At 38.8% G+C, this 27286-nt stretch overlaps 1 protein-coding gene across 1 annotated transcript in view; it reads right to left on the bottom strand.

The window, feature by feature from the left end:
* Positions 1 to 559: 559 nt before the first annotated feature.
* Positions 560 to 27286, bottom strand: part of SGPP2 (sphingosine-1-phosphate phosphatase 2) — a 70610-nt gene continuing 43883 nt past the window's right edge. The window contains exons 3-5 of the mRNA XM_067538965.1: positions 16003 to 16176; positions 13426 to 13515; positions 560 to 3794 (exon numbers count right to left, since the gene is read on the bottom strand). Coding sequence (XP_067395066.1) covers positions 3252 to 3794; positions 13426 to 13515; positions 16003 to 16176 — 807 coding nt within the window. The 3' untranslated portion in view covers positions 560 to 3251. The remainder of the gene's footprint in view (positions 3795 to 13425; positions 13516 to 16002; positions 16177 to 27286) is intronic.

The raw sequence follows: 27286 nt of genomic DNA, 5'->3' as shown, positions 1-27286 counted from the left end.
ATAGGGTTAATCATGATCTGTTACCACAGTTGTAGAAGTGTTAAATCTCATGTATACTAGGTTGTGAGTGGCATTTAAGATTGTGTTAGCTAGTGCTGTTTAAGAAAAATAATCACCCTCTTTTTCCAAATCTAGCCTGGCTATGCAGAGGAATTTTCTAATCCCTGATGTTTAGGGCCACTGTTCATCACTGCTTCCCCCATATTTAAAACTTTGCACACTGAATTAAAAAATGTTTACTATTCTATGGCCAACATCTTTATACTGTTTGGTAGACTTTTTAAATTCTTCTTCAGATCTTTATTAACACCTTGCTGGGATATTTGTGACTATAGAATCTCTTCTACATTAGTGACCACCACAGGTCTACAGCGGGAGATTACAGGTTTACTGCAGATGGAGGTGGTAATGGATTGGACAGTGAATGGACCCATTTCAAACTGCAAGTCATTCCCCTACTTCATCAACCAATTTAAAAGAACAGTAAAGATGTGTGGCAAGATATAAAGTAAACAAAACCCACCAGCTTTTGAAAATGTATTTATTTTAAAGTTTGAACCAAACCACGTAAGACTTCTGGAAGCAAACAGTTTGTATGGATTGCCTAAATCACATAAATAGAAAGATTGTGTACGTGCTTTATAAATCCAAACCTATATACATATTATAAAATATAGAAAACCATAGAATTGCCACAGTTCAGAAAAGCAATATTTTAACTAAAACTGCATGAAAGCCGCAGCTAAACTTAGGCCACCTTGTGTCTAGTTGACTTGGTATTATGAGTTAAGGAACCTTCTATTTACTGTAACTTTTTTCTGCTTTAGTCCCTTCTACTATGACATGAAATAACACCTCTATAGGGCATCAGATCTCTTGCCTTCATGCAGCCCTATATCATGAAACACCTTCATTGGAAGGTGTTTTAAGGTATTTCTTGGTGTAGGGGTTAAGTGCAGCTTGATTTAGCTACAGTGTGTTATGCATTTTGGTACTGAAGTGATCATAGTTACTAAATTGCTATTCAATTTTGGGTGGGCAGTGTGTGTGTACACCATAATTTTAAATTCAGTTAAACTATGGCCCTTACAAATCTTAAAAGAAGCATAATATTAAACGTCAGAGTATCTCCTTTAGGAGTGGTTGCAAACTTTTTTTAAAAGCAAGAATCTGTTCCAAGTCCATTATAGTGGCGATCAGTGCAAAATCATACTGTTTGAATACATGATTCTGAAACTTGCCAACTAGCTATTCAACTTACTTACATTCTTATTCCACATTTAACTCTGCTCATAAATGAAACATTTATTTTACAGAAGAAGATGTTAACCTTTTTAATGGTCTAGAAGCTCAAACCTACACAAATAAAAAAAATAAGCAGTGGCCAACAGGAAAGAGTGGTGGCTCTACTTACTGTAAATGATCTAAGAAAAAGGCCCCCAGACAATGCTTTAAGCTATAAATGCAACAGTATAATAAGTAGATTGGCACATTCATAATGTGTATGTGGGGGTGGGGATGGAATTCAAGGTCTAGCAGCATTCAGTTGTTTTTTAAAAAAAAAAAACAACAACAACAAAAAACACTAAACCACAATCACAGCTGAACTTCGAGCAGCTTATTGGTGCAACTGCTAATAATTTTTAGTGGCCTGACAGTCACAGCAGCAGCAGCCACCCTTAATTATTAATGGTTAAGAACACAACTATTCTTGTGTACTATTGCAAAATGCATAGAAGACAAATCGTAGTGGAGCATAGCACCAGAAAGTGATGGCATTGTACCAGTGTATTTTGTGGTCACTTGACTATTAATACATAGCACTTTCCATAATACACTTCAAACACTAATTAGTCCTCACAACATCCCTGTGAGGTAGGCAGAAATCACGGTTGCATTTTTACAGATGGGAAAACTGAGGCAGGGCGGAAAAGTGACTTGCCCATGGCCCCATAGGGAATCCATGTCATCTGGGATATTGATTCTGGATCATGTGACTCCCGGTTCTGTGTTCACATCACTAAACTACCTTCCCTAGTTGAAGACTATCCAAGCAGAATTTTCAGTAATACTTAAGTCAGATCTTTGGTATGAAACAAAAGAAAAAAGTTAAGTTTTCTGACTAAAAAACCAAGGTAAAACAGTCTTACACCCAGAAGAATTAAAAGGAAAGCTGTCTGTGTAGTCAGAAGAGAGATTATGTCAAGTAGCAAGTACAAAAAGTGACAATTTCAACATTTAAAAATTAAGAGCAGGCTACAGGGCAATACACATGTGTGACCTTATCTAGGTTTATGGTTTCTGTGCATGTTCATTCCCAAGGGCATCTGTTTAGAGAACCTGACATCTTAGTCAGCAGGACGCTGCCACTCAATCAGTGACAGTTTGAAAGTGCGGCTTCATAGCAGAATCAGGCCCTACATTTCAAGCCCTTCTCATTTTGTTTCTGGCTGGCCACCCACTTGGACAGGCTTTCCCCTTTCTGGTTGCTTCTAATTTCCTGCCACTTTCCCTGTGGATTTGCCCCCCACAGCAATTTCTTCTCTTGGCTGTCTACTTACCAGGGAGAACACAATATTGAGCTGGGATAGGCTGGAGAATGGAGCTTTAATACTTGATTGGCAGCTTCTTCCCCACATGGGGTCTTCTCAACCCTGTGGCCACACACAACTTTTTTTCCTTAATAGTAACTAACTAACTCCAATTCCTGACCGCTGTGGAGCTGGTTCTGTCCCTTCAGCAGGATTGCTCTGAGGACCTTGCATCTGCTACACCTGACATGGAGTGAGAATCCCTGGCTCAAAGTGTGGGAGAGCAGCAGGAATTGCAGGATGTAGTGAGGAAACCTACCATATTCTCCAACCATGTGAGCATCACCTTCATGATGTTTCCAAAACTGAGGAGTGAAGTACTGAGGCTGAATCCTGAGTAAACACTGCATTGACACTGTAGCACATGCTAACTTTTTGGAAAGTAAGCAAAGCCTTATATAGAAGCAGCAGTTCTTGTTCCTGTACTCATCATATTAACCATCTGGGTCACAGGTCTGTAGCTGTAGGTACAGAATAGCCAGTAATTTCTAACCCTAAGTTATTTACATGCAGTGATTTCCTGGGAGATTCAATAATATGTATTTTAGGCCAGTGCAGAAAGGCAGAACACACTTTTTGGTCAAGTCTTTACCCTTTGCATATATTTTTTGCATCTCTGACATGGTTTTGCCATAAATTATTTCTAAAAATGCACAGCACTCAAATTAATCCTAATAACTCATGCAGTAACGGCACAAGCACTGTAGCACTGAAGCCAACTGAAGAGTATGTTATAAATTTGTAGGGCACTTCTATTTCCAGTTGTCGTCTGGCTTCTAGATCGTTGACGGAAACCTGGTACCTAGAGCACAACACACGGAGCGCCGTGCATTTGATGAAATAACGTATGACCAAAAGAATAAAAATCCCTACTAAGAACTTTACCAGTGCCACCTTCATCATTTCACAGATTGGAGGAAGGCTAAGCTGAAGACTTTCATTGGGATAGTTTGGTGCTGCATATAGGTTATTTAACCAGAATCCTATAGTTGCTCCAGCTCCTGCTCCCAGGATGGTAGTTGTGTCTGCACGGGTAGGGCTGTAATCCTCTAGTTTGGGATAATTGTAACATAAGACGAGGGGCACAACTATGGAGAGTACAGGGCAGAATGGACTAGTTAGCATCAGGTGGTCTATGATATCCCATGCAGGATATGTGAGTGCAATTAACACAGCTGAAATCAGAGTTCCACCAATCACATCCTGTAAAGACAGGAATTAAAAAAAAAAAATCTTGTTAAAACATGGACATATAAACAGATTATCAGTTCAAAAGTAAGGAGTGAATTAAGAAGATGCAGTCTTTAGATTTAAATCAATTTTTTTTTTTTTTTTTTTTTTTTTTTTAATTTTTGAATACTTTACGGTGGTGGTATATGTTTTGTTTTGGGGTTTTTTTTGGTTTTGGTTTTTTGCAAAATACAGTTAACTATGAAGTAAAGCATTAACAAAGTGAGAAACAATAGGAGCATCAGATACCATGTTTTCAAATGAAATGCTTTCTACCTTCTTCCCCACCACTCCAGTGCACTAATAATGAATTGCTCGCCAAAAAGAGAGGTGTCAGAATGTCCAGCTAAGCATGTGAAACAACTGGCTGCAATTCTCTGTGTTCCATAACACTTTATATTCCAAAACAGACTTTTTATCCTGGCCACATAAAGATTGTGCCTAACCAAATTCCCTCTTTGGGGTCAGCAGGATAGTGTTTTTCACTTATTGACCCGTTATAAACTATTGCTCAATGATAAACTGCTGCATTTCAGTACTGGCTGAAATCAAAACTGCTGACTTCCAAATTCATACCCTAAATACTGAGTTTGCTGTCCTAAACTGCCATCATATATGTTTTTTTAACACACTGCATAACAGGCCACCATCTTAACTTCTAACAGCCAGCAATTATTTTGTGTTTACTTTCCTTTAATTACTGTTTTTCAGTTACTCCCTGATTTAACAACATTGCAACATTTGCCATTGTTCTGGACTTTCTTAGGACACTTCAGACAATGATGTAATCCCACAAAAGCCCACTGGGTTGTATATGGCGTTTTAAACAAGGGAGGTAGGAGAAGCGCTGTAGGGTGGCAGAGTGTTGCAGACGCTGAATTCTAGAACACTGCTACAGGAGATCAGCGTGAATGCCAAGTTTGCAACATTCAGTGCACATTTCAAGGCCCCTTTCTTTTGATATGTTTTCCAATAATACTGACGTAAAAGTAAATCAAAGAAACCTTTCCCTGGGCAAAGGAATCCATTGGCTAAAACTGTCCTTTTTCAGGTTTAATTCATTGTAAAACTTAGTGTTTTGTAGCCATGGTCTAGATCCTGTGCTGATGCATGGATTATATTAACACAGATTAGATACACGTCTTTATAACAGACAAAACATACATTGGCCCTCATCCTTCTTGCCTTACAGACATGAGTATTCCTCTGGACTTCAGAGGGGATCTTTTCCCTCTGAGTATGGTAAGCAAGATTTTATTCCTTGTACACTTGTATTTTGGCGGCTAGTCAACTTTTGATAATCAATTAAATGAGAGAAACTATTTGCATACTTACTTTCAGAGTCTCTATTAAAACAAGTTTAAACAGCAGATTTCTATTAAGGCAAACCTTTCCCCACCCATAATCCCAAAGTTAATTTCATTCCATAGCAACAGGATTATGATTTCTTAGTTTGCACAAGCAGGAGAAAGGTTATATGGTTCATTTAACAAAAGAAACTTTATCTTATTAAATTTGAGGGAGGAAACAACCACAGAGATGTGAGACACAATGTAAAATATTTAAATGATGCAGTTCTTTAGTTTGGCCAGGCACAGGCTCCTTTAGGCAATAACAATGCAGAAGAACTCTTGTTATACCAGTAATTGAAGTCTGGATTGTTAGTTAATTGCCTGAGGCAAGACCCTGGAGTTAAAACCTAATTTATTAACTGAAGTAAATAAGCTGATTTGAGGACTTTTATAATGCTGTTGTCAACAGTGATACTGGGAAAGGAGACATACGTTAATCCTGTGACAAATGCTTTTGCTGGAGTTTTGCAGTCTGCTGCAGGTAGGTAGGTCACAAGCAATACAGCGATTGTTTCCCTCATAAACACAGTTCTGTCATCATGATCTAGCTGAAGACCCTGCATAAATTGCAAGACTCATTGTGATATTGCAAATGCTCTAGTCAAGTAACCACTAAAATTCCCTGGTTTCACAAGCTCATAACTTTTTAGAAAGTTCTTGAGAGTTAAAAATGTCTATGCCTGGTCATAGCCCATAGTTGTACTGGTTTTGAGCAAACTCCATTTAGAGTCATGCAAGGCTAGATTTTTTTTTTGGCAGCAGAAATATTTTGTGACAAACACATAACTCAAACATGGGTGAACATTAGATGCTTGGAATTTTCACCTGCTAGGTTCCAAGCAAATTTGAAATTAAAAAAAAAAAAAAAAAAAAAAATTCAAAGAATCCATTTTGCATATGCTCAGTACAAATTTCCATTAAGGTTGGCATTGCAATTACAAGAGATGATGTAAATACATAATATTGATGTTGTTTACCAAGATGTAACTTGGTACTGCTGTTTTACTGTCAAGGATCCACAGCTCTCTAAGTATAAACTGCTATCAATGGAGGGATTATTAACACTTAATATGATGAGGCTCTCCTTGATCTAGCAAAGAAGGCCCTGGCCTGGAAATGAAGCGAGAGCTGTATTCTCAAGCTCTGGTTTGCTGTGTGATTTTCCCAAGATCTCTTCATGCATCTGTTTCCTCTCCCACTCTTTGTCTGTCCCGTGTATGTAGGCTGTAAGCTCTTTGGGGCAGAGACCGTCTCGCATGTTTGTAAAGTATCTAGCACAATGTGGCCCCAATTTCAGTTGCTCATTATATAGTCTGATACTGAAGTTTCAGCAGCATCTACTCTTGCAATTTTAATCATGCATTTCTGAAAGCTCCAGCTCCTGGAGTCTTGGGATTATATGAGACCCTCAGCTTTCATTTAAAAAAAAAAAAAAAAAAAAAGTGTTTAGCCCTTGTGATTGAAGTAAAAAGCTTGAAAAAACAGAGCAAATAAATAAATCTCATGATTTTTAAGCCAATCATGATTTTGGGGGGTGACTCATGATTTTTTTTTTTTTTTTTTTTTTTTTAAATAGTTGGGGTTGGCAATACCAAAGCAACCATAGTCACCAAAACCTTTCGGTAAATTCAATGTTGTTTTTTTTAAATAGTTATAATTTAATAAGTAGCTAAAAAGAGAATCAAGCATCAAAAGCAAACCCAAATTCAACTTCACTTTAGAGGCATGCACCACCCTGTCCTCAAGTCAATTACATAAAGTTCATGATGATGATCACTTATTGCTGTCAACTCTCCAACACTGAATGTACATGAACACAAGTAAGTGTAGAGAAAAATCACCAGAGGACCCCTTACAGACAGATCCTTTTATTAAACAACAATAAAACTGAGGCATGGTCTAAAGGCCTGAGTGTGTCCAACTTACCCAGGCTGAGTCTCAGTAGTGTGTATGGTGATCAGAATGATTAGTCACAGTACTTGTGTGGTAAACATGCATGGTGTTTTGGACTACTATTAGCAAGTGGTTGATAAACTCAGCAGTGTTGGCTGATGTTGTATTGGTTAATTAACCAAACATTGTTAACCAAAAGAATATTGTTTACTCATTTGGAACATGAGGTTATTTTAGACAGAGCCTTTCCTACTCAGATAACTATATATGCCCCAAATGCAATGTCCTGATCTGAACAATAGATACATGGGGAATATAGCGGGAGGACTTTGACTTTGGAAGTCATAGCACACAAAAATGTGTAAAACATTTGCAATGAATAAACTTACCTTCCTTCCATCCTCCATCAAAAAGAGAGGTTGTGATGTGGCCCGAAAGGATGTCTATAGAAATCTTAATTCTTCACCATTTCCTCCTACATTGATTTTACTTGTGGTTTTTTCTTTTACAAGTAAATGCAATTTAATTTTATCTCTATTTGTCAACAGTTAACACTACACAGAAAGTGATCCCCGATACTAGATTTCAGGGACTGAGAGAAAGGGGTTGATGAGCAAGGGTTTAATTAGTTGCTTTAAAAATCTGATTGAGGAAATACTTTGTTCAATTTCTGCATTCAGGTGCTGGTCATTCTGTTCAGATCACTGTTTTATTTAGGAATGCACCTATGGCAATGCTACATTTACACAGTGTGATTGATACGTTTGATCAGCATCAAGCTGGGTGAAACACAACAGAAAAGAAATCTAAATTTTATAGGTAAATGAGATGCAAGGAGAAAGTTATGCACCTGTTTATGGTTCTTCATTAACCCAGACTGTCTTTAATTAGCTTATTAGCTACCTAAACTGCAAATATTACTGTTTATTAGCACACTTAAATCCAAAAAGCTTCTTATACTTTCCAAGATACATTTCTCTTCAGTGGTGACTCAAGGAATATGTTTGTGAATCTGAATTATATTGCTTCTATATGAAGTCAAAGATTCCTTAATTCTTAAAGAATACCACATAAGAAGAAAGGATTCAGCTTTGGTGGCAATAGGTCTATGGTAAGATTCATCCATTTTGCATATGAATAGCTTCTCTTTCTAGTTAATACCTATTTTGCTATCTACACTAGATGATCACTAAAGACTGCTTAAATTTGGATAATAACTTCTGAATAGCGAACCTCTATTTGCTGGGTTGATTAGTTTACATTTTCTTTTGTGCACATTTTTATTCTGTCAGTCATTTTATAATGGAAAAAAAGGGGGGTTTTGACTTTCTTTTCTCATGGGAAATTGGATTTTTTTTTTTTTTTTTTAAATTCTGACTGAAATAATTTGGTGTGCTGCGCTATAATATCTATGCTAGATGTATTTTCATCCAGTACACATTTTTGGTGGGTCTAAATTTGTAGGACCCACATTATAACTAACCTGAGAATGACATATGTGTATGAGCACACACACACACAAGACATGACAGACAAGACTGGACTCGATCTAAAATAACAGATCTTAACTTGTACATGATTTTTCTATTTTAACAGAGAAAGTTTTAAATCTTGATCCCAAATAATAATAAAGGGTCAAATTTTTAAAGCCCCTAAATAACTTAGAAACCTTTCAATGCGTCTTAGGCTCCTACGTGCTTAAGTCATTTTTGAAAATGGAACTTATGCTCCTATGTCATATAGGTGCTTTTCAAAATGTTACTGATAGCAAACTGAAACGTCTTCTGAATGTGAGCAATAAATACATGATGCTTATAATTTAAATAAATTCTCCAAAAGCTCAACATAGCAATAAACATCTTTTTTATATACAATTGTGATGATTTTTATTGGGCCAACTTCTACTGGAGAGAGAGAGAGAGAGAGAGAGACAAGCTTTGGAGCTTACATAGAGTTCTTCAGGTCTGTCTTGGGTGGAGACACGTGTCTCAAGAAAGCTAATGCTATTTAATCTTGGGTAGTCTTCTGCTTACTTTAATTCCTCATATGGTTTCATTTGGATATGATATTCCGCTGCACTGCACCGTTGCACAATATTTGCTTCATACTCTTAAAAAGCTATGTTTTATTGCAGTGGGGACTGCATTTCCACAGTGGATGAAATGACCCTAGTTTAGAGTTTGTATTTCAGCTTGTAAGGCATTTAAAATCTCTTCAGGACTAATGGTGCTATAAAAAAGCAAGATGTAACTGAGAAGATGGGTGCAGGTTTCAGATGCATATTACAGAACATAATCTGCTGCTTTTCTTCATCTTTCTAATTGTATAATCAGCAATAAATGCATAAATCCTAGATCTATATTTCTTACACAAAGCAAATGATTTACTTTGTTTTCAGAAGAAACTTTTTTCAGAATTAAAGTCATAAAAATTCTCTTTTAGACTTGTATCCTACCTTAAATACTGGCTAGTATAAGATAGTATTGCTTTTTAAGTCATGGCTGTATAAACTGTGGCATTAGTAACCTGTCACAAGTGTGGCACTCAAGCGACTGTCTGCCTCTACCACCTTATGCAGCTTCTTGGAGACAAGAAGGTGTACATCACAGCTCAGTTTTCCCTTGACTGTACAGCAGTGATCACTAATGCAAAATGGGTTAGTCTGATGCATTAAGAAATTCCGAATACCTGCACTGAAAGATTAAAAGGATAAAAGCCTTCCCGCTGTGTATTTTGAATATTGTCCGCAGCTAGTTAAATTCTTCCTGATGTGGTCTGTGATGTGATTCCTGATGCCTTGATGTTCTACTGTCCCACAAATTAAAGCTGGCATGCATTGTTTTCAAATCCTAGTAGATGCAGATGAGCTTTACCCACCCCCCAACACCTGCTCTATTGATCTTTAGACAGTGCACCAAGTCCTGTTTGCCTTACTACTGCAATAGAAGTCAGTGATCAAGGATATCAGGAATTGGCTCAGTTTTCAGCCAGAGTCTGGGGGGATTTTCGTAGGTGCCATCGGAGTTAGACACTAGACTCCCATTGACTTTTGAGTGGGGCACCTAACTGCCTTTTGTGTCTTTAAAAACCTTCTCCTAATTACAGAATCTCTGCCTCCAAAACTAATGAAGATATTGGTTGAGGCTTTGAGTGATAGTTTCTCTGATTTACATACAGAATGTCATTAATTCCCACTTTGCTAGCTCCTCATACCCTGTAATTTGCAAGCCCCCAAAACAGTGGCATCTCCCCACTTCTCAACAAAGATTTATTACCATATGTTGTAGAAGGTTCTCATATTAGTTTAGGGCTTCTCTACACTAGCAAGTTGCTATAGTTAACTATACCTGTTAAAGCAGTACAAAAGCATGGATGCAGTTATTGGGGAGATGTGAAATCAGTTACTGATTAAAAAGGTACTTTTACACCAGTATAGCTATTCCCCTACAGAATGGGGAATAACTATAATTCTGTAAATCACCGTAATGGCATCCATGTTAGTCCCTATACAGGTATAACTATTGCAATAAAATAAATACAAACAAAAACCATTATGCACCTAACCAACATACTTCTACCAGTAAAACTGCAAGAATACATCAGACAGTAGATTTTCTTACTTTTACAGCCCCTACCACATTTGTTATTGCATTGTATGCTATTATTAAAACTCAGACACCAGGTATATGCTGTGATGCAATATTCTTGCTAGTTTTTGTAAGTTACACGTGTTCATTCACTTGCTAAATTTGAGAAATTCAGTAAAACTCAGTGAGGCAGTGTGTTTATTTGCTTGAAGAAAATACTGATTTCACTACAGATGTGTTGATTCACCTTCAGTGTGAGTTTTTCCATCAATGGTCTAGTGAAAAAAATTAAGTGGACAAAACCTTTTGAGTAGAGTATACTAAACTCTGAGCTCAAATGTGATCATTTATACCAGAAACCTGACTCTAAGAATTATTGCTTTTGCTCCATGATGAGCATATAATGTGACCTGTGTGTCCAAACTTGGATTTAGAATACTGAACAATTGCAGTGAACTGCTTGGGGAACAATTTTCAGACAGAATTATTCATAGAAATTTGGCAAATTGTTCTGAAATAATGAGTAAAATTTTTAGAAGAATTTTGAATTGCATGTGGACAAAGAGGCTACATTTGTGAAATAATGATTCTATGTGAATCATTTCCTCAGCTCCACTCACTACCATGACATTTTTTAAGATAAAGACTCTGTACCATAGTACACGTCTTGCTGTTAAACTAAGGAGTTAGGGGTTTTAGAGTCAATCTGAGATAGGCACAAAGGGCTTTTTCTTCTTTACCCCAAACTCTATCTGAATTTAGAAAAGTCTCTTTCATTATCATTGAACCCCACAGGAAATATGCTAAGAATTTTTACTGATTGACTTAGGGTCACCAGTTAAATCTAGACTGGAGACATCCTTTTTTAAAGATCTTGTTTTGATCCAGTAGGGTTGGAAGGAAAGGTCAGGCCATATTTCATGGAAAGCCACCATCTTATTAGGAATCTCTTATTTTTTTACATTGCATCAAATTTATGTCTTCATTACAACTAATATGAATAAAGTGATTGTAATTCAGAATATACTTCATTATAACTAATATAATAAATTTTCATATTCTATGAATGATGCATTATGAAAGTTGAAAATTTTTTTCATTCATTGAATTTCATATTTAGGAAACTGCTCCTCATCTGTTAACTACGTACAATATAGCATAAAGCTTCCCGTTATTATGAAGGCCCTAATGACTCTGTAAATTAAGGTTTACATTTAGATCTGCATTCAATGCAGGACTAAAATCCTTCTATGTGAATTTGGTCTCCAAATTTAACATACTATTTCTGCAAAGGGCAACTGAATTTCTCATGATTCCTTTGGTTGGAAGTGCACAGACTTAAAAGAAGTGCTCTTTTTTAAAAATTTCCCCTAAGAGTTTAACATTTTTGAGTCTCCTATAGATTTAAAGGAAAAAAAAAATCACTTCACAACTTCACAAACCCACACGTTTTTCTAGACCTTGCATGGATATGACCGTTTTAAAAATCTGACCTTAAACAGAAAAATGCTATTCCCTTTATTTGTCATAACCTAACTTAGTTGCACATACACAAGTAGTTTTAATTGTCAAGCTGTGCCAGCTACTTCTAGTTGTCCAGTGGTGCCCAGCGTGTCTCACTGATTTGCCACTTCTGCTCATTACATATCCCTCCTGACTAAATCAATCCCTAACAAGTACCTCTGGAATGAAAACATTGTGTGCATGCACAGAATTGCAACTTGTTCAACTGCATTTCCTATCAATGCAATTGCTGAAAGTCCAGGACATCAACAATTACACCAAGATTCACATTCACACCAACCTCATCTCACATGCCTTTTTACCCAAAAGCCATAATACTCAATGCTCCTCCAGGCTCCTCAACTGCACACCAAACTCGCTTTCAGTTATATATTTAACAGCCAAAGTGCCACACAATCCAGTTTCTCACATACACAAGCTTAAACCTGATTTCAGCTATGTTTAGATCTCTCCCTATAGACATATGGTAGAGGAAAATGTATAATGAGCCATTTGTATGTGGAAAAGCATGTGGTCAGAATTCCGGTTGTGCATTTGAGTATGATTGTGAGAAACTGGATGGGTGTAGTACAGTTGGTTAGGTGTTGGCATTCAAAGGGAGTTTTTTGTAGAGCTGTGGAGTATTTTGCAGGGAAGGCATGAACAATGAGGTTGGTTTGTGTGGAAATATTGCTTAACTAACAATTTCCTAGCCTTTTTTTAATGATTGAGTTTCAGAAATTCATTTGGAAAAGTTTTTAACTGTAAGTTCACAATGCTTTGTGCATGGGATAGCCATGCTGACTAGTGCTGGCACGCCTCCAGAAGTGCTAGGTATTGGGCTAGTCTACAGCCACCTTCCACACAGTCAATGAAACTGTTAACCAACAGAAAATGGCTTATGACCATGGGAGACAGAGCTTCATGGGGGCAGGACCAACACTATGGAATGAACTCACTACAATTAAAACAACCACTTGCCTTTCCATATTTAGAGTGAATCCACCTTTTAGTCCTACCGTTCCTAGAAGAGTACCATCACCGTAATGCTATTTCACACACTTGCATCTGTGTCTGAGTGTATGTAAAAAATATTTTTTTTGTATATTTTTACAGAAAAATTTCCAGCTTTCCCTCCTACTGGCAGGGAAAGAAGCCAGAGATATCTGTTTGTTTGGGTTTTTTCACTCATAAGATGTGCTTAGATACTAAAGTGATGGGTGCCAGTAATATAACACAGACAGAAGGGCAGTATATCTTTATTCTTACCAGTACAGTGTGCATTCCAGTGTAAAGTCTGCTGAGACACACCAGGGTAGAAAATACAAATGCTGCCGTTAGTCCTAGCACAAATGTGTACTGTAGAAAGAAAGAGAGAAATGTCACAAGCATTCAGATGAAGAACATATATTGTCAATAAGTACCTAAAAATAAATGATCCAATGGCTATTCCCTGGATGGTAATCTAGAGAGAGCTCTGGGGCTCTAATGCTCCAGAGAGCTAATATGAATCAGAGTTCTACATCCAGGAACTCTCGGGCTAAATGTTGGCAGCACTGTGTCGTGTTGGAAGCTACTTTATTACCTGCAGCCTGTGGAAGGCATTAAGATTCCATTTTTCCCAACTGGAAGCTGGGTCTAATGATGGCATGAGTGAGCTATGAAGGATATGGCAGCTGTAGATTTATTTTTCCTTAATGTACAATAGAAGATCATCCACAAAATCCAGTAGCTCTTGCACTAAGTGATTATGTATTAGAGATAAAAACGCTTTAAAAAGAAAAAAGGAGGGGGTACAGAGCTTTGTTCAAGTGATCAGTGATTGCCTGAGAGGGAAATGTGATACCCCTAGAGTCTGACAAAAACTGATCAATAGTTCTCAAGAGGAGAAAGCAGGGACGGGGGGGAGGGTGAGGGTATCAATGGCTATCTTAAAACTGTAATCCAGTTATTACAGCCGTCTAAGTGTAAGATCAAACTTTCTTGTGTCATCTTGGGATGCTCTAAGGTTTAATAATCTTGGTTATGAGGCTGATTGATTTTATTCTCTCACAGAATGGCCTTATCAACATGGAATCAACTATTTGAAATGATTTGCTAAAGTATTTTCAGATTATAGAAGGAGAGAAATGTGTGGTGGAGAATTAGGTTAATGTATTAGCCTTTCACCCCTTCAGTCAAATCCTGGCTTAGGTCATCCAAGCTAATGAGTTTGGTGGCCTCCTCTTTGTTGCTAGGGGATACTTACATTTGACAATTTACTTATGCAGCGCCACAGTCACTGTAGGATCCAAGAAAAGCTTGATCTGTGACTGCACACAGCGGGTCTGATTGCCTAATGTGCTATTTTCCCCTCACTTTCCTGAGCCTCAGATTTACCTCTTAAAGTGTTCCCAATTTATTCCTTCCTCATCATTTAGTTTAGGAGCTGGCACAGATAAATAATCCATACTGATGAAGGATTACTAATGATCAATTGCGGCTCTAGATGACATCAAAGCAATGTACCAGTAGATATCTTCTAATGGACACAATTTAAAAACTTGTTTTATGGTAGTCTGTATTTTTACAGTAAGTACAATACAGCTAATCAGAAGATATAGGGGTGAAACTGAAGTTTTAAGCTAGTATAGATGTGTACTGCTGTCCTCTGCTGGACAGAGTCAGAACTGCCTAACTGTCTGCCTTGGCCTTGTACTGCTAATAGCTGAAGAAGTTTCCCTTTAGTTCAAGCAGTAGGGCTTAGCAGCAGTAAGACCAGAGCTAGAGGCATGCTGTCATTATGAAGTCCTAGTAGCCATGTCATACAGCACAGTGGCAAATGTGAAATCCGAAGTGGTCACAAGTTTGTGACAGTTTCTTTATTTTTAAAAGAACACCACCACATGGCCTGCTTTTCTAAGGTGCTGAGCTTGCAAACTCCCTTTGAAATCAATAGAGCTGCAGGTGTTCTGCAGTTTTGCCAATTGGGCCACTATTCGAAGGTTCTGTCCTCAATGGAGCAGGAAGAAAGACCCATTGTACAATCATTGTGAGCGTATAGCACACCCTCACTAGGTACTATTCAAATGAGTGTCTCTAGTTCTTGTCAATATTTTTAAAGGTACATGGTAACAAGGAGAGGAAAATCTTTTCAAAAACTACATGCAGTCTCGGTCTTCAAATCTGACTTCTTTTAATGAGCCTTTTTGGTGAGGATTCTCTGAGTAGCCCACAACAATAGTGACTATGCAATGAAATGGATAGTGTTACTTGCCGATCAGGTCTTGATCAATATTTTTCCAGTACTGGTTGTTGAAATATTTTATAAGATATTAATCTGAAAAGTGCAATAGGACTATTGAAGAGATCCTATTTTGAGAGGCATTTCAAACAAATAGTTCTCCTGCATCTGACATTATCATTGTCAATGGTAGTATAGAGCCCCTCTGATGTCCACAGGACTTTGCAGTTCCTCACATCCAATGTTGTGCATTCTTAAAACACTGAAAGTGAACACTGCAACTGCTCCAGAGTAACTATTTCAGTGTAACTGTACAATACAAGGCATACTTCATACTATGATCACTGTGAGCGTTCTTTCTGAGCTACATAGTTCAAGTGGTCAATATTCAGTGAAAACACAGAAAACTTCCCTGAAGCTTAACGCAGTAACACAATGACTCCGAGCTGGTGCCATCTCAGCTGAGTTGGGAAAACTTCCACATTAGTTCTTGTCACATCTATTATTAGCCCAATACAACAATGGCAGGTAGGAGTGAGTGACGGTGGAAGTATTGGTGGGTAAAAGCATGGGACCTTCTCATGTTCACTGCAATGGATCAGACACATCTTGTTCCTCCCTACCGTGGTTTGGTTTATTGTTGCAATGCAAAATGTGAAGGAAATGGACGTAGCTGCCATGGCATGGGTGGATGGCATTCCATATTCTGCTCTCATTTCCAGCTTCACAACAGGAGGTGAACGAGGACGAGGCCACTTCAGGATGTCCTTAGAGACTTGACCTATGTACATAACAATCTGGGGAAAAGTGGAGCACACAATTAGCTAGACCTGTTACGGCAAGGGAATTCTCACCCAGAGATCTAATTTCAGTCTCAGCTATCTGTGAGACTCTTGCAGCATATTGTGTAAAAACAACTGGTCTGAGATCAGAATTTATCCTCTAAATAATTAAAGAGTACTCCATTATACTAGCAAGGGAGAGGAGCAGCAGTTTTCCTGCATGGTGTTGTCACTTGATCAGATCTGGGACCAGAAGGAGGTTACTCAGAAGAGGAAGAGGTACAGCATGGATAAGATAGTCACAGTACGAGCCCACTGGCTCCCATCCTCTGACGTCATTTGTTTCCCCACCACTAACATGTTTAAACCTTTATTTTAAATGTAAAAGTTTCTCCTACCTCCTCCTTTCACAACCACTCCACTCTGAGGAAAGAGGCAGATGAGAAACTTGCTTATCACTTATTTTTCATGCCCAAGAAATTATCACAACCTTTCATCTTTGAAATGTCCACTCTTCTTTAAAAACAAACAAACCAAACCACTGGCTCTCTACAATGGTTATTTCCACCCTGATTTCTGGCATTTCTCAATTCAGCCAGTATTTGTATTTCTGATTAGTTTTACTTAGATGCATTTGCCTCCATTCCTCCAGGTTAAATCTCATTTCATTATTTCCCGCACTTATTTTTACATTTTCTCTGTCCCCTTGGATTAATTCTATAGTTGCTCCGGAGAGAGAGAGAGAGGGCCCTAATATCTCCAATGGTCTGCTGTCAGTTCCTTTACAACCTAACTGATAAGAAACCTTTCTATACAAGGCAGCATTGAGTGAAAGCTGAGATAACTGGAGGGGAAGGGAAAGCTGGAGGAATGGGAGTGGAAGGGCCAAGCTAAGGATCAGGGCACGTCATCTTTAATCACTAATTTGCAAAGTGTCTCAGAACCTTTAGCTGTGGACCAAGTTTAGCATAGCTAGAAATGGCCACAACCATGGACCAACAAGTAATTTTGGGATTGTTTAGGTGGCAACATCAAGATCACAGGCATATCTAACTAGGTCCTTTGTGACTGGCTCACATCTAGAGAAATTGGCATTTCCATGGAAGTTCTACAGTTGTAGTCATTTTTCACTCTACATGGAACACATTTGCTCACACTTCCAGAGGCATCTCAAACTTTGCACAAGGACTGCTCTTGTACAGCTCTCATAGAACTGTAGGTCAGGTTCTCTTTGTTACACTGGTATATTTCAGTGGCGATGCTCCAAATTTACACATGCCTAACAATGGAGAACGTGGCCAAGAGACGGTCAAGCCTGAAAAATATTCTACAGCAATGACCAACAAATATAGTGGTTTTACAATTGAAAAGTATACACCACAAGAGTAAGCACTGTATATACTTTCTCAGGGCCCACCTATGGATTTTCAACATATCTCCCAGTTTCTTCACAGGAGTATAGAAAGAATTAGGATGTAGGTTCGGTAGGGTTTTTAAGTGGGGCTGACTATGAAACATTCTCATTGTTACTGATCTTGCCTCTGACAAAGTTTTTGCCAATCTTACAGAAATTCTAGGTTTTTGTGAATAAAAGACATTCCAGCAGAGTCCACATGCCTGCAAAACTTTCCATCCATTCCATCTATATCTCCTGGTAACTCTGTCTACAGGCCCACACCTGAAAGTTTAGAAAGGAAAAAGGAACAGGCTTTGAAAAGTTGAGGTGAAAAGAAGACAGAATTTGTCAATACACGAATATACAGGGAAAGAATGAGCCAGATCCTCACAGAAAGAAACCTTTGCCCAAATGAAGTATCTCTCTGCTTTGTTGCTCAGTTTGTTTCTTTCGTGTGTGGCTAGTGTTCAACACCTCGCTAAGAAATTATATTTTTGGCTTTAACTGCTTTGCTTCTAAGTTTTATTTCTAGGATGCACTCTGTTCTGTTCAATTTCTGAGTGATGTAGATCAATTGCATTTTTCTGCAGTTCTGGTGGAAAACAACATACAGGCAATTTCAGCATAAATTTTAATTTGCACATTAATAAGTGTATTTTATTTGTCTTGGCATGTGGAATTTGTCTGAACCTCAAGACTCCTCTTTTCCATTACTGAAGTAACAAAATCAAGAAACGTAATGGATTGTGCAAGACATAATTACCTTGGGGAGATAGTTACAAAGCAATGCATGGGGATTTAAGTTGAGTGATTCATGAAATTTGGTGGGAGGAGCATGGCTAATTCCCTTTTGAATTGTTTTGAAAACTTAAGGAAGTGTGTCTAAATAAAGGTACCTCACAGTATCCAACTGTTTTGCTTTTACAGCATGGTGATTTTAACTCTTTTATGCCTGAATTATTTGCAAGCCAGGTTGGGATGCAAGTTCTAAAGACAAATGGTACTGCTGAGCTTAGTAGGAAGCAATGGAGTTGGGAGGCAGGAGGGATGAGGAGCAGAAGAAACTCTGAGGCATCTGGCAAGTGGGACTGTAGAATGGAGTGGATGTCCAAGGGCACAGTGGGAGGGTTAAGGCAGCTAAGGTTTGGCTTAGCTGGATATTCACAAGGGGAAGGTTGAGTGAGCTGAGGTAGGCTTTTTGCCCCCTCTGCATAGTAAGGCATGTGCGCGCGCACACACAGTACTGCTTCTTATCTGTGTCCTTTATTACCTCCGTTTCAGAGGTGTTATGGGGACTCATTAGTGCTTGTCATGTACTTGAGAGGAAGGATGAGCCTGTGGTTCAGGCACTGGCTTGAGACTCAAGATGTTGGAGTTCATTTTCCTCTTTCTGCCACAGATTCCCAGCATGACCTTGAACAAGTCACTTAATCTCACCCTGCCTCTGTTCCTTATCTGTACAATGGGGATAACGTATCTTTTCTGTCTCATCTTCTTAGATTGTATGCTCTTCCGGGCAGGGGCCAACTCTTACTAAGTGTTGTACAGTGAGTCGCATGAGGCCCCAATCTATCATACTACTACTCAAACTCCTACCTCTCCTTCTCCCAAATAGATCAGTTATAGAATAGTAAACAGTTGGCTTGAAGAGAGTATGTTGCAATTACAGCTGAAGAAAGTAGGTGGTCTAGTACACCTTGTAGGACTCTTATATGTAGCTTGTTACATAGTAAAAGCCCAAAGGGATCACAACAGTATCCTACTTTTAGCTTTCAACAAGGGGCATCATGACTAGAGACCTACTTTGCACAGGAGGTGAAATGGCAGGCAGTCTGGCCTCAGTCTTCACCTGTGCCTGAGATGTAGCTTCTGATGCCCATAACTCACAGGATGCCCTTCTACAGCTGCAATATAATTGAGTTTTATCCTATTAGCACTGCATTTGTACATACTACTGAGAAGCTGGCCTGCTGAATGTTACAGGAAAGAGGATGTTATTCTCCTTCCCCCTGGCCTCACCCAAGTCAGTTTCATGTCCTTCTATGAAAAGGAGAGTTCTGCTTTCTTCATGCTGCAATGCAGGTGTGAAGATACTGAGCATCACATTGCAGTGATTTTTTTTTTCTGAAGTCAAAGCATGCTCAGATTGTTCTTACCAAACATTCATCTCTATTTCAAAGCCAAATTTCTTCTAACTAGCACGCTCTCTTTTTTTTTTTTTCCTCCCTCTCTCTGACACCCCCACACCCTCCATATAAAGGACTATAAATGTATTAGGTCTGAAGTTTTCAAAATTAAAGTTGTTTGAACTGGGTGCAAGAAGTATGAAAAATTACCTAGGTGAGAGTTGTCCCATTCACTTCCATCCCCACACTGGATTCAAATAGTTGAACTAATGTAATTAAATATTTCACTTCTGGATTGAGATGAGTATATAAAATTTCAGTCCCAAAGGCAATTTTTTAAGCAGCTGAAACCAGGGCTTCAAAATGGAGGAGCCTTCTCAACTGTAACATTAGTCATTGGTGACCGTTGATAGCCCTGTGTTGTGTGACACCGTTTTATAATCCTGATGCATCAGGTGACTGAGACCAGGAAATAATTTAGTTTCTTGTCAACACTCATGTCACACCTTTATTACATCAACCATAATTACAGTGTTCCTACAGGGATGCTACAAAAATAATTAAGAATCAACTAACTGCTGCACACTTTTTCTAAATGTGCCTCATGAGTTTGTCTTCACGTCAAAGGTTGTCCGTTTTCAAACCTGCATTCTCTTTTGTGTGAGTTTGTATTGAGGTCAGTGAGGGGAACCAAACCTGCGTGAGGGGAATACTTGAGAACTTGGCAATGAGCAACAACAAAAAGATGGTAACAGCAAGTCATGCGTTGACATGTCATCACCTCTAGCAATCGCAACTCCTTAATTTTGAAACAGCCACCTGATCACAGTCAAGGAAAGAACACAACACTACAGCAACAGTGATACTGAGTGAATCAGCCTGGAGTTGAAATTTGCTTTGTAAATGAGGAGAGTACCTTAATTGACTACATCTGGGGACTGTCTTATCTGTGGGTGTCCTATTTCTCCACCATTTGCCAGATATCCCAACTATGGAGTGACCTAGTGGTCTATTCCATCCTTTTGTGATCTAATGGGATCCCAGGAACTCCTCTATAGAACCATGTTGTTGGTTGGTTGGTTGGTTGTTTTAAGCTTTTCAGATGGTGGTTTTTAACATTGGCCTAATGCTGTCCTAATTGAACTTCCATTCACTTCAGTGGAAGCAGAGTAGGACAATAATAAGCACTTTTGACATTCCTCAGAATTTAGCAGTGCTCTAGGCTTTCCAGTTAATGCCATTCCACACACATACAAACCTTGGAACTCACAAGATTCTTTACTGTTTTAAGAATTGCTACTTTAAAAACAAAAAACATGGTGTGACTTTGCTAGTTCTAACTAGTGATTGCAAGTTCTGTTGCAAAATACTCCCTATTTTTCACAATTCAATTATCGAACATGGATAACATACCCATTATGTACAATTTACTTTGACAACTCTTGTGTTAATACATAGTGCTTCAGTGCAATAAAAATGGTATTTTGTCTTCTGTAGAGGTTATAAAGTCTTGGAACTCCCTTTATTACATTGCTCCTCAAATGAGAGACAGCACAATGTTCGCTTGTGAATTGCTGAGTATGGGTTATCGAGGCTTAGTTCTGTGTTTATATATGTATGTTACACAAAAAGGCGTGTTTTGTGTTTCTGTGTAACACCCCACATCTTTTCTAAACTGTATTAAATATGCCCATTGGGGAAAATCCTGATTTGAAATAACCAAGTCCCTTCAATCTAGTAGAGCAGGTATTTTGTGTAGGAAGATAGAATGGGCCCTTTGTGAATTGCCTACAAGGAGGCCTGGGGGGAGACTGAGGAATCCATTACTAGGCAGAACCACTGGTCAGTGCCACCTTTGAAAGGGGGAAATGTAGTGGCTGAGAGGGCCACTGCAGCCCCTTAATTTGCAGTAGCAGCTCTGTGGCATCTCCATAGCTTGAAATGTTCCTCCCAAGAAACATTCATGGGTGCCAGAATGCTCCCCAGTGTGCAGCTGGCCGCTTGGCCATTATGCGGGCCTAGCTTTACCACTTTACATAAAGAAAATAATGGGCTCCCACAATTCTCCATCATCATTTACTTGTAGGTTTTTTTGTTTTCAGCACCTTTGTCAGTGTTTGATATCATATCCGTCCTGCTTTATATCCTCTAAAAAGGGTTCTCCTATATCTTCATAAGTTCATACCCAACTAAATTATCCTGCCTTTTTAAATAGTTCTCTCACATGTCACTTAATCAGTCACTGCCTTTAACAGTTCTTCCTCTGCAGGATGCATGCAAATTGTAGTGACACACATGATATATGTTAATGTCCTCAATGATTGTGATGTACTTTGAAAAAAGCTATATCAGAGCTAGGCGTTATTATATATACACTCCCATATGCATATACAAACTGTGTGTGTGTCAATACATACAGGTGATATATGATGTGGGAAGAGGTAGGGAGTCTAAATTCTCATCCCTCATATTGCTACAGTGGTTCCATAAAATCATCACAAAAGTTCCACTTGCATAACTATTGGAGGAAAAAAGTCTGAGACTGCAATAGAGAAAATAATTCATCTGGTCAGCCACTTGGTACCTTAATACAATAAATAGCACTACTTTTGCTGCAGTTTCTTCTGTGTGAAAGAATATGTAATTTCCCATTTTTACAATATCTGCACAGTATTGCCAAGTTTCTGAAGTCAATTGTTACTTTTGCAATCTCTGGAGCGACTACATCTAATCTCAGTTATTCTGTTATGCAGAACATTATCCCAATATAAAATCAGCAACTTACTTATCACTGAGGTCTCCAAGAAAATCTACTGTGAGGTCTTCAGTATGTGAGCTAGAAAGGCCCATTGTTCCTCAGATGTCCGAAGACTTGGCAGAGCACTTTGATCGGTCTTTTCTAATTTTACACTCTGAAATATTCTTTTGCTGCCTAATAAAAAAGCCAGAATGCATCCATTGTATTTTATTTTCAGCTTTCTATTTTGAGTTCTTAGTATCTGATCCATTGATCCATTAATGAAACTCAAGAGAATATACGGGGGGTCAATGACATTGGTAAATTTTTCCTTGAGGCATCTATTTATTCTGGCTGCCTGACTTTGAACCTGTGGGTTTTGCTTTTGTTCTAAAGCATTTGCGTAGACTGGCACCAGAAATCCTGCATATCCACTTTCTTCCCTAGATGAACACAATACTATCAGCGATCAGGCTGCTTTTGTTTTAATGTGGCTGTTCTATCTGGACAGGAGGGACATTTAGGGCATCAACACACTGGAGAGTGATGATGTCAGGATTTTTCATTTGCAATTGGCATTTGCTGCAGATTAGCTGGCTAGGAGAGGGAATGGTAGAAAGACAAATCCCCTTACAAGCAGTATTTATTTTTCAGATTTATAAAATACGTCTGACTTTAGGTGCACATACAGAGATTAAAATAAGAATCTAGGAAGCGTTGCTTTGCCGATCATGCTAGCAGCCTTCTCAGGCAAAAGCCTGAGTTAATAGATGAACAGTGCAACTCGTATGTTTAACTGCTTGATTCATTTGAGAGGGAGACCCGAAACTGTGGCGTGACTAAGGGAGTATATTCTCTCAGGGGTGTTTGGTCCCTTGTATCAAGCCCAGGAACAAGGGTTTGGCCTAAGGAGAAATCCATAGCTGTAGACCTGTTTTGTGGGTACAGAGCCCCTGCACTGACGATTACCCATCCCCTCAGAAAGGGAAGGGCTAGTGGATCCATTTAGGAGTAGATTCACTGACTTCCCAGCCATCCATCTTTCTCTGTCTTCCCCCTACAGATGTCCAAAGAAACAAGCAAGGTGCCCTTGAGGACCTGATCTCCATTATGCCTGAATAAATCCTGGCATTCTTTCCCTTGCATGACGCCCTCCTTTCCATCTGCACGTGTCTCGCTATGCAAATTCCTACATAAGCAGGGCTCTCAGTGGCTGCATATGCAGCAGGATTAGTCCCTTCGTGCATTGCGCATAAGGTGAAGATAACAAGATATATTGGGCAGCACTGAAGTAGTTGATGTTTATTTAAATGGACTGGATTGTTTTTAGAGACAGACACAGTACTTGTCATGAGGGTTTCCTGCGTGATTGCCACACACTGGGTACTGGATAAATCCGTTCTAAATGCACTGCTCCTTAGTCACTTCCATAAAGACCATTATAATTCACTATTCCTCGGCTGTGACAGTAGCAATTTTACACACAACTCCCACTTATTACTTCATTCCGCTCTCCCCATCTCACATCTCTTCCTTGTTGCCCAAAGCTTTTTACCTCCTCATTAAAGGATGCTCAGAAACCAACAGTGGTCGAAACAAGTTGCAGCCTCACACAACTGTGCACTGATGTGCCATTTCCTCTAGGTCTAGGCAGCTTTCTTTAAACACAGGCCCTGCCTTACCTGCTTTTTACACTCGTGATTTACAATAAAGAAACAGAGTGGCTGGCGGTAGCTACAACTGCTGAGACTGCTGGAGCAACATTTCTATATTTTACCCTTATTCACTGGTTAAAATAAAAAGGCCTGGAAAAAACTCAAAATGGAAAAGAAGGGAAAGCACCATTAACTCTTCCAGGAGCTCCAGTTTTTAACCTTTGTAACTGACAGGGAGTTATTAAATACAACCATTTCATAAGAGGGCTATTTACCACACACAGTAGTCATCCTCTAAGAGAGGTGGAGCAGTGACCTTTTCATGACCTTCCTGCAACAAATGCTTTGCCACACCTAGCCAAGGGCTTCAGGCCAGTTAAACAGCTCAAACTGCAACCATTGCTCCCCCTGTCGCTCGAGTTTCCCCATCCCACTATAAAAGAGAGAACTGCTTTAGGCATAACATACAGCTTCTGATGAACAGAATATTTAAAAACAAAAAAACCCACCAACTAATCACCTTTTTAAGCTCTTCTTAGATTCTTTATTTGTGAATCAGAGGTAATAGCTTAAACAAACACTCTTCAGGGTGTGCAATACACAATCTGTTTCCTGTACACATTTATTATAGGCAGTACAGGTAGCAACGTCTATAGTGAAGACTAGCTGACACTGTTCATTATAAAACCCTGTTGCTGTCAAACCATTTGGGATGAAAGCCTACCATGCAAGCTGTTTGCCTTAGGTTATTTTGTTTTTGTGTGTTTCAAAAGTTTCAACTAAAATGATTGAACTGTTTAAGAACAAGACCAGGAAAAATGTTCTTTTGCCCTGGCTGTTTTCTTTTTGTTTTTTAAAGTCTTCTGACTCTTTCATTAAGAATCTCTAGCCCCCCTGTGTTCTGGAGCAGGGTCTTGAAATTTGACAGTGAGTTCACCCTCACTTACTCAAGATTTTGCTGCAACTAGATAGTAAAGGTGTGTCACCACAGGATTAGCTGTATCATTCAGATTTTTCATCTGAGATCAGCTCATGGTTGACAAATATCTTATTGCCCATTTTTTCCTCATAAAAGATTCAGATCTTTTTTTAATTCTACAGAGCAGTAATTAAAGCTGCAAACTGTGGACCACACGTAAAATGGAAGATTTTGTGACAGAATACTTTCTCAGATTCAGTGTCCATTCAGTGCTTCTCCTTGTGGTAGAGCTTGAAACCTTAAATGGACACCCAATACTGCATTGCACAGGCAGACTCCTTCTAGTCTTTGAAAAAGACATGAGTTCCTCTATGGCCCTCTTAATTAATTAAGACACCCTTTTTTCCTGCAAATAAAGGAGATATGATGCCATTGACTGATTACTTCCATGCTGGATGGAGCTGTTCTGTTTTCAAGGTGCTTGGAGAATGAGCTCCCTAAATAAGATGCATTTTCAAGGAACTGGGACTGTACCTATATATATTGATATATTCCAAATATGCAGTATGGGAAATATTGCAATAGAGATAATATTGGTTCCAAGGGCCTTCCCCCTACTGTGGTGTGTGCTGTACATGTGTGTAATTAAAACAGCCCTTGTCTCCAGAGCAGCTTACATACTAGGCAAACATGAGAATATAGGGGAGAGCCAAAGAAATTCACATTACTGTAAATTAATTTGTTAATGCTAGGAGAAAACACTTAAGCTTTTCTAAACAAAACTAGGATTTAACTAATCTACAAATGCCTCTACCAAGAGATCTTGACCCTTGTCTAGGGAGTTCTTAGACAGGCTGAATACTGAGGGTCTGATTCTCCTACTTTATACAGCATTTGTTCTGAGGTGGCTCCATTGACTTCAGTGATTTACACAAATATCAGTGAGAGGAGATAAAGTTGTAAGTGTGCTGGAAGAAAACCCCATCCCTGCCTGAAGCTTACATTGTAACTTTGACCCATGATAGAGTTCAGATGCATTAGAACTTGGATTTATCAGAGGAGCTAAACACAAATAGGTGAGAACTGGCTTTTTTATACACACACACACACACACACACTTTATTCTTTTGCTGAGAAAAAGAAGAAAAAGCTGGAGCTATTTTGTGACTGTGTGAAGGAAAGACAAAAATAGAACCCTTCTGCTAAAGAGACATTTCTAGCTGTTACACCCAAAGAGAGAGAGTATTCTCTTGGGAAGGATTTGAACAACTACTTCCCAGTTGTATATTAGGGTAGAAGCCTAACCTAGGGTGACCAGATAACAAATGTGAAAATTCGGGACAAAGGATGGGGGTAATAGGCGCCTAGATAAGAAAAAGTTCTGAATATTGGGACTGTCCCTGTAAAATCAGAACATCTGGTCACCCTAGCCCAACCCCATTACAGTGTATGAAAGCATTCCCATTGGCTGCAAAAGGGTCAAGATTGCTTATGACATTATGGTGCAGTCAGCCACTATTTTCTCTCCTTGACCTCTCTCTGGAGAGTGGCAGTGGGGGGGATGACAGGCTTTAGAAGATATAAGAAAAATACACAATTTGTAATATTGCACTTCTAAATTAGGTGTGCAAGATCTGTTTCAATCACAAATAACCAACCCATCAGGAATTGAATAGCTTCTCTCTGGTGTTTGGTTGACTGGGTCTTGCTCAGGGTCTAACTGATTCTCATATGTGGAATTTTCCCCAGGTCAGATTGGCAGGAACCTTGAGGTTTTTCACCTTCTTCTGCAGCATGTGGGTGTAAGTCACCTCCTGGAATTATTTTGGTATGTCACTTCCAGTGCACCTCAGTCCCTTCTATTTTCTGCCTGTGGCACATCATAGTCGAGTCTCCTGTGGGCTGTAATACTTTGGTCTCATTTCAGTTGTTGGGTTTAGTGTGCAGTTGGCAGTGATGGCCTGTGACATACAGAAGATCAGACTAGATGATATGGTGCTTCCTTCTGGCCTTAAATAAGTGACACTAATTATTACTACATGTAACAAAGCAGGACCAAAGCCATTGTGAGAAGGGAGTAGAAAAGCAGGATACCGTCCTAGTGTATTTTGGACAATTCTGTAGCTGTATCTTACTACATAACCCTCTAAATGATATTTGGTTCTTTGGAATTGTGCATCATTCAGTTTTCATTTTCTTTAAGAACACCTTAGTTGTGAAAATGAAAGAGTAACTTATTCAGAGAATGTTCTCTAATACAATTTACTCAAAATGAAGAATGGTTTAAAAAAA

Source organism: Emydura macquarii, unplaced genomic scaffold (genome assembly GCF_026122565.2).
Source record: "Emydura macquarii macquarii isolate MOO-44397 ecotype Brisbane River unplaced genomic scaffold, CSIRO-AGI_Emac_v2 contig_499, whole genome shotgun sequence".
Classification (NCBI taxonomy): domain Eukaryota; kingdom Metazoa; phylum Chordata; order Testudines; family Chelidae; genus Emydura; species Emydura macquarii.
The sequence above is the reverse complement of the archived record's forward strand: the minus strand, read 5'-3'. Positions and strand labels throughout refer to the sequence as shown.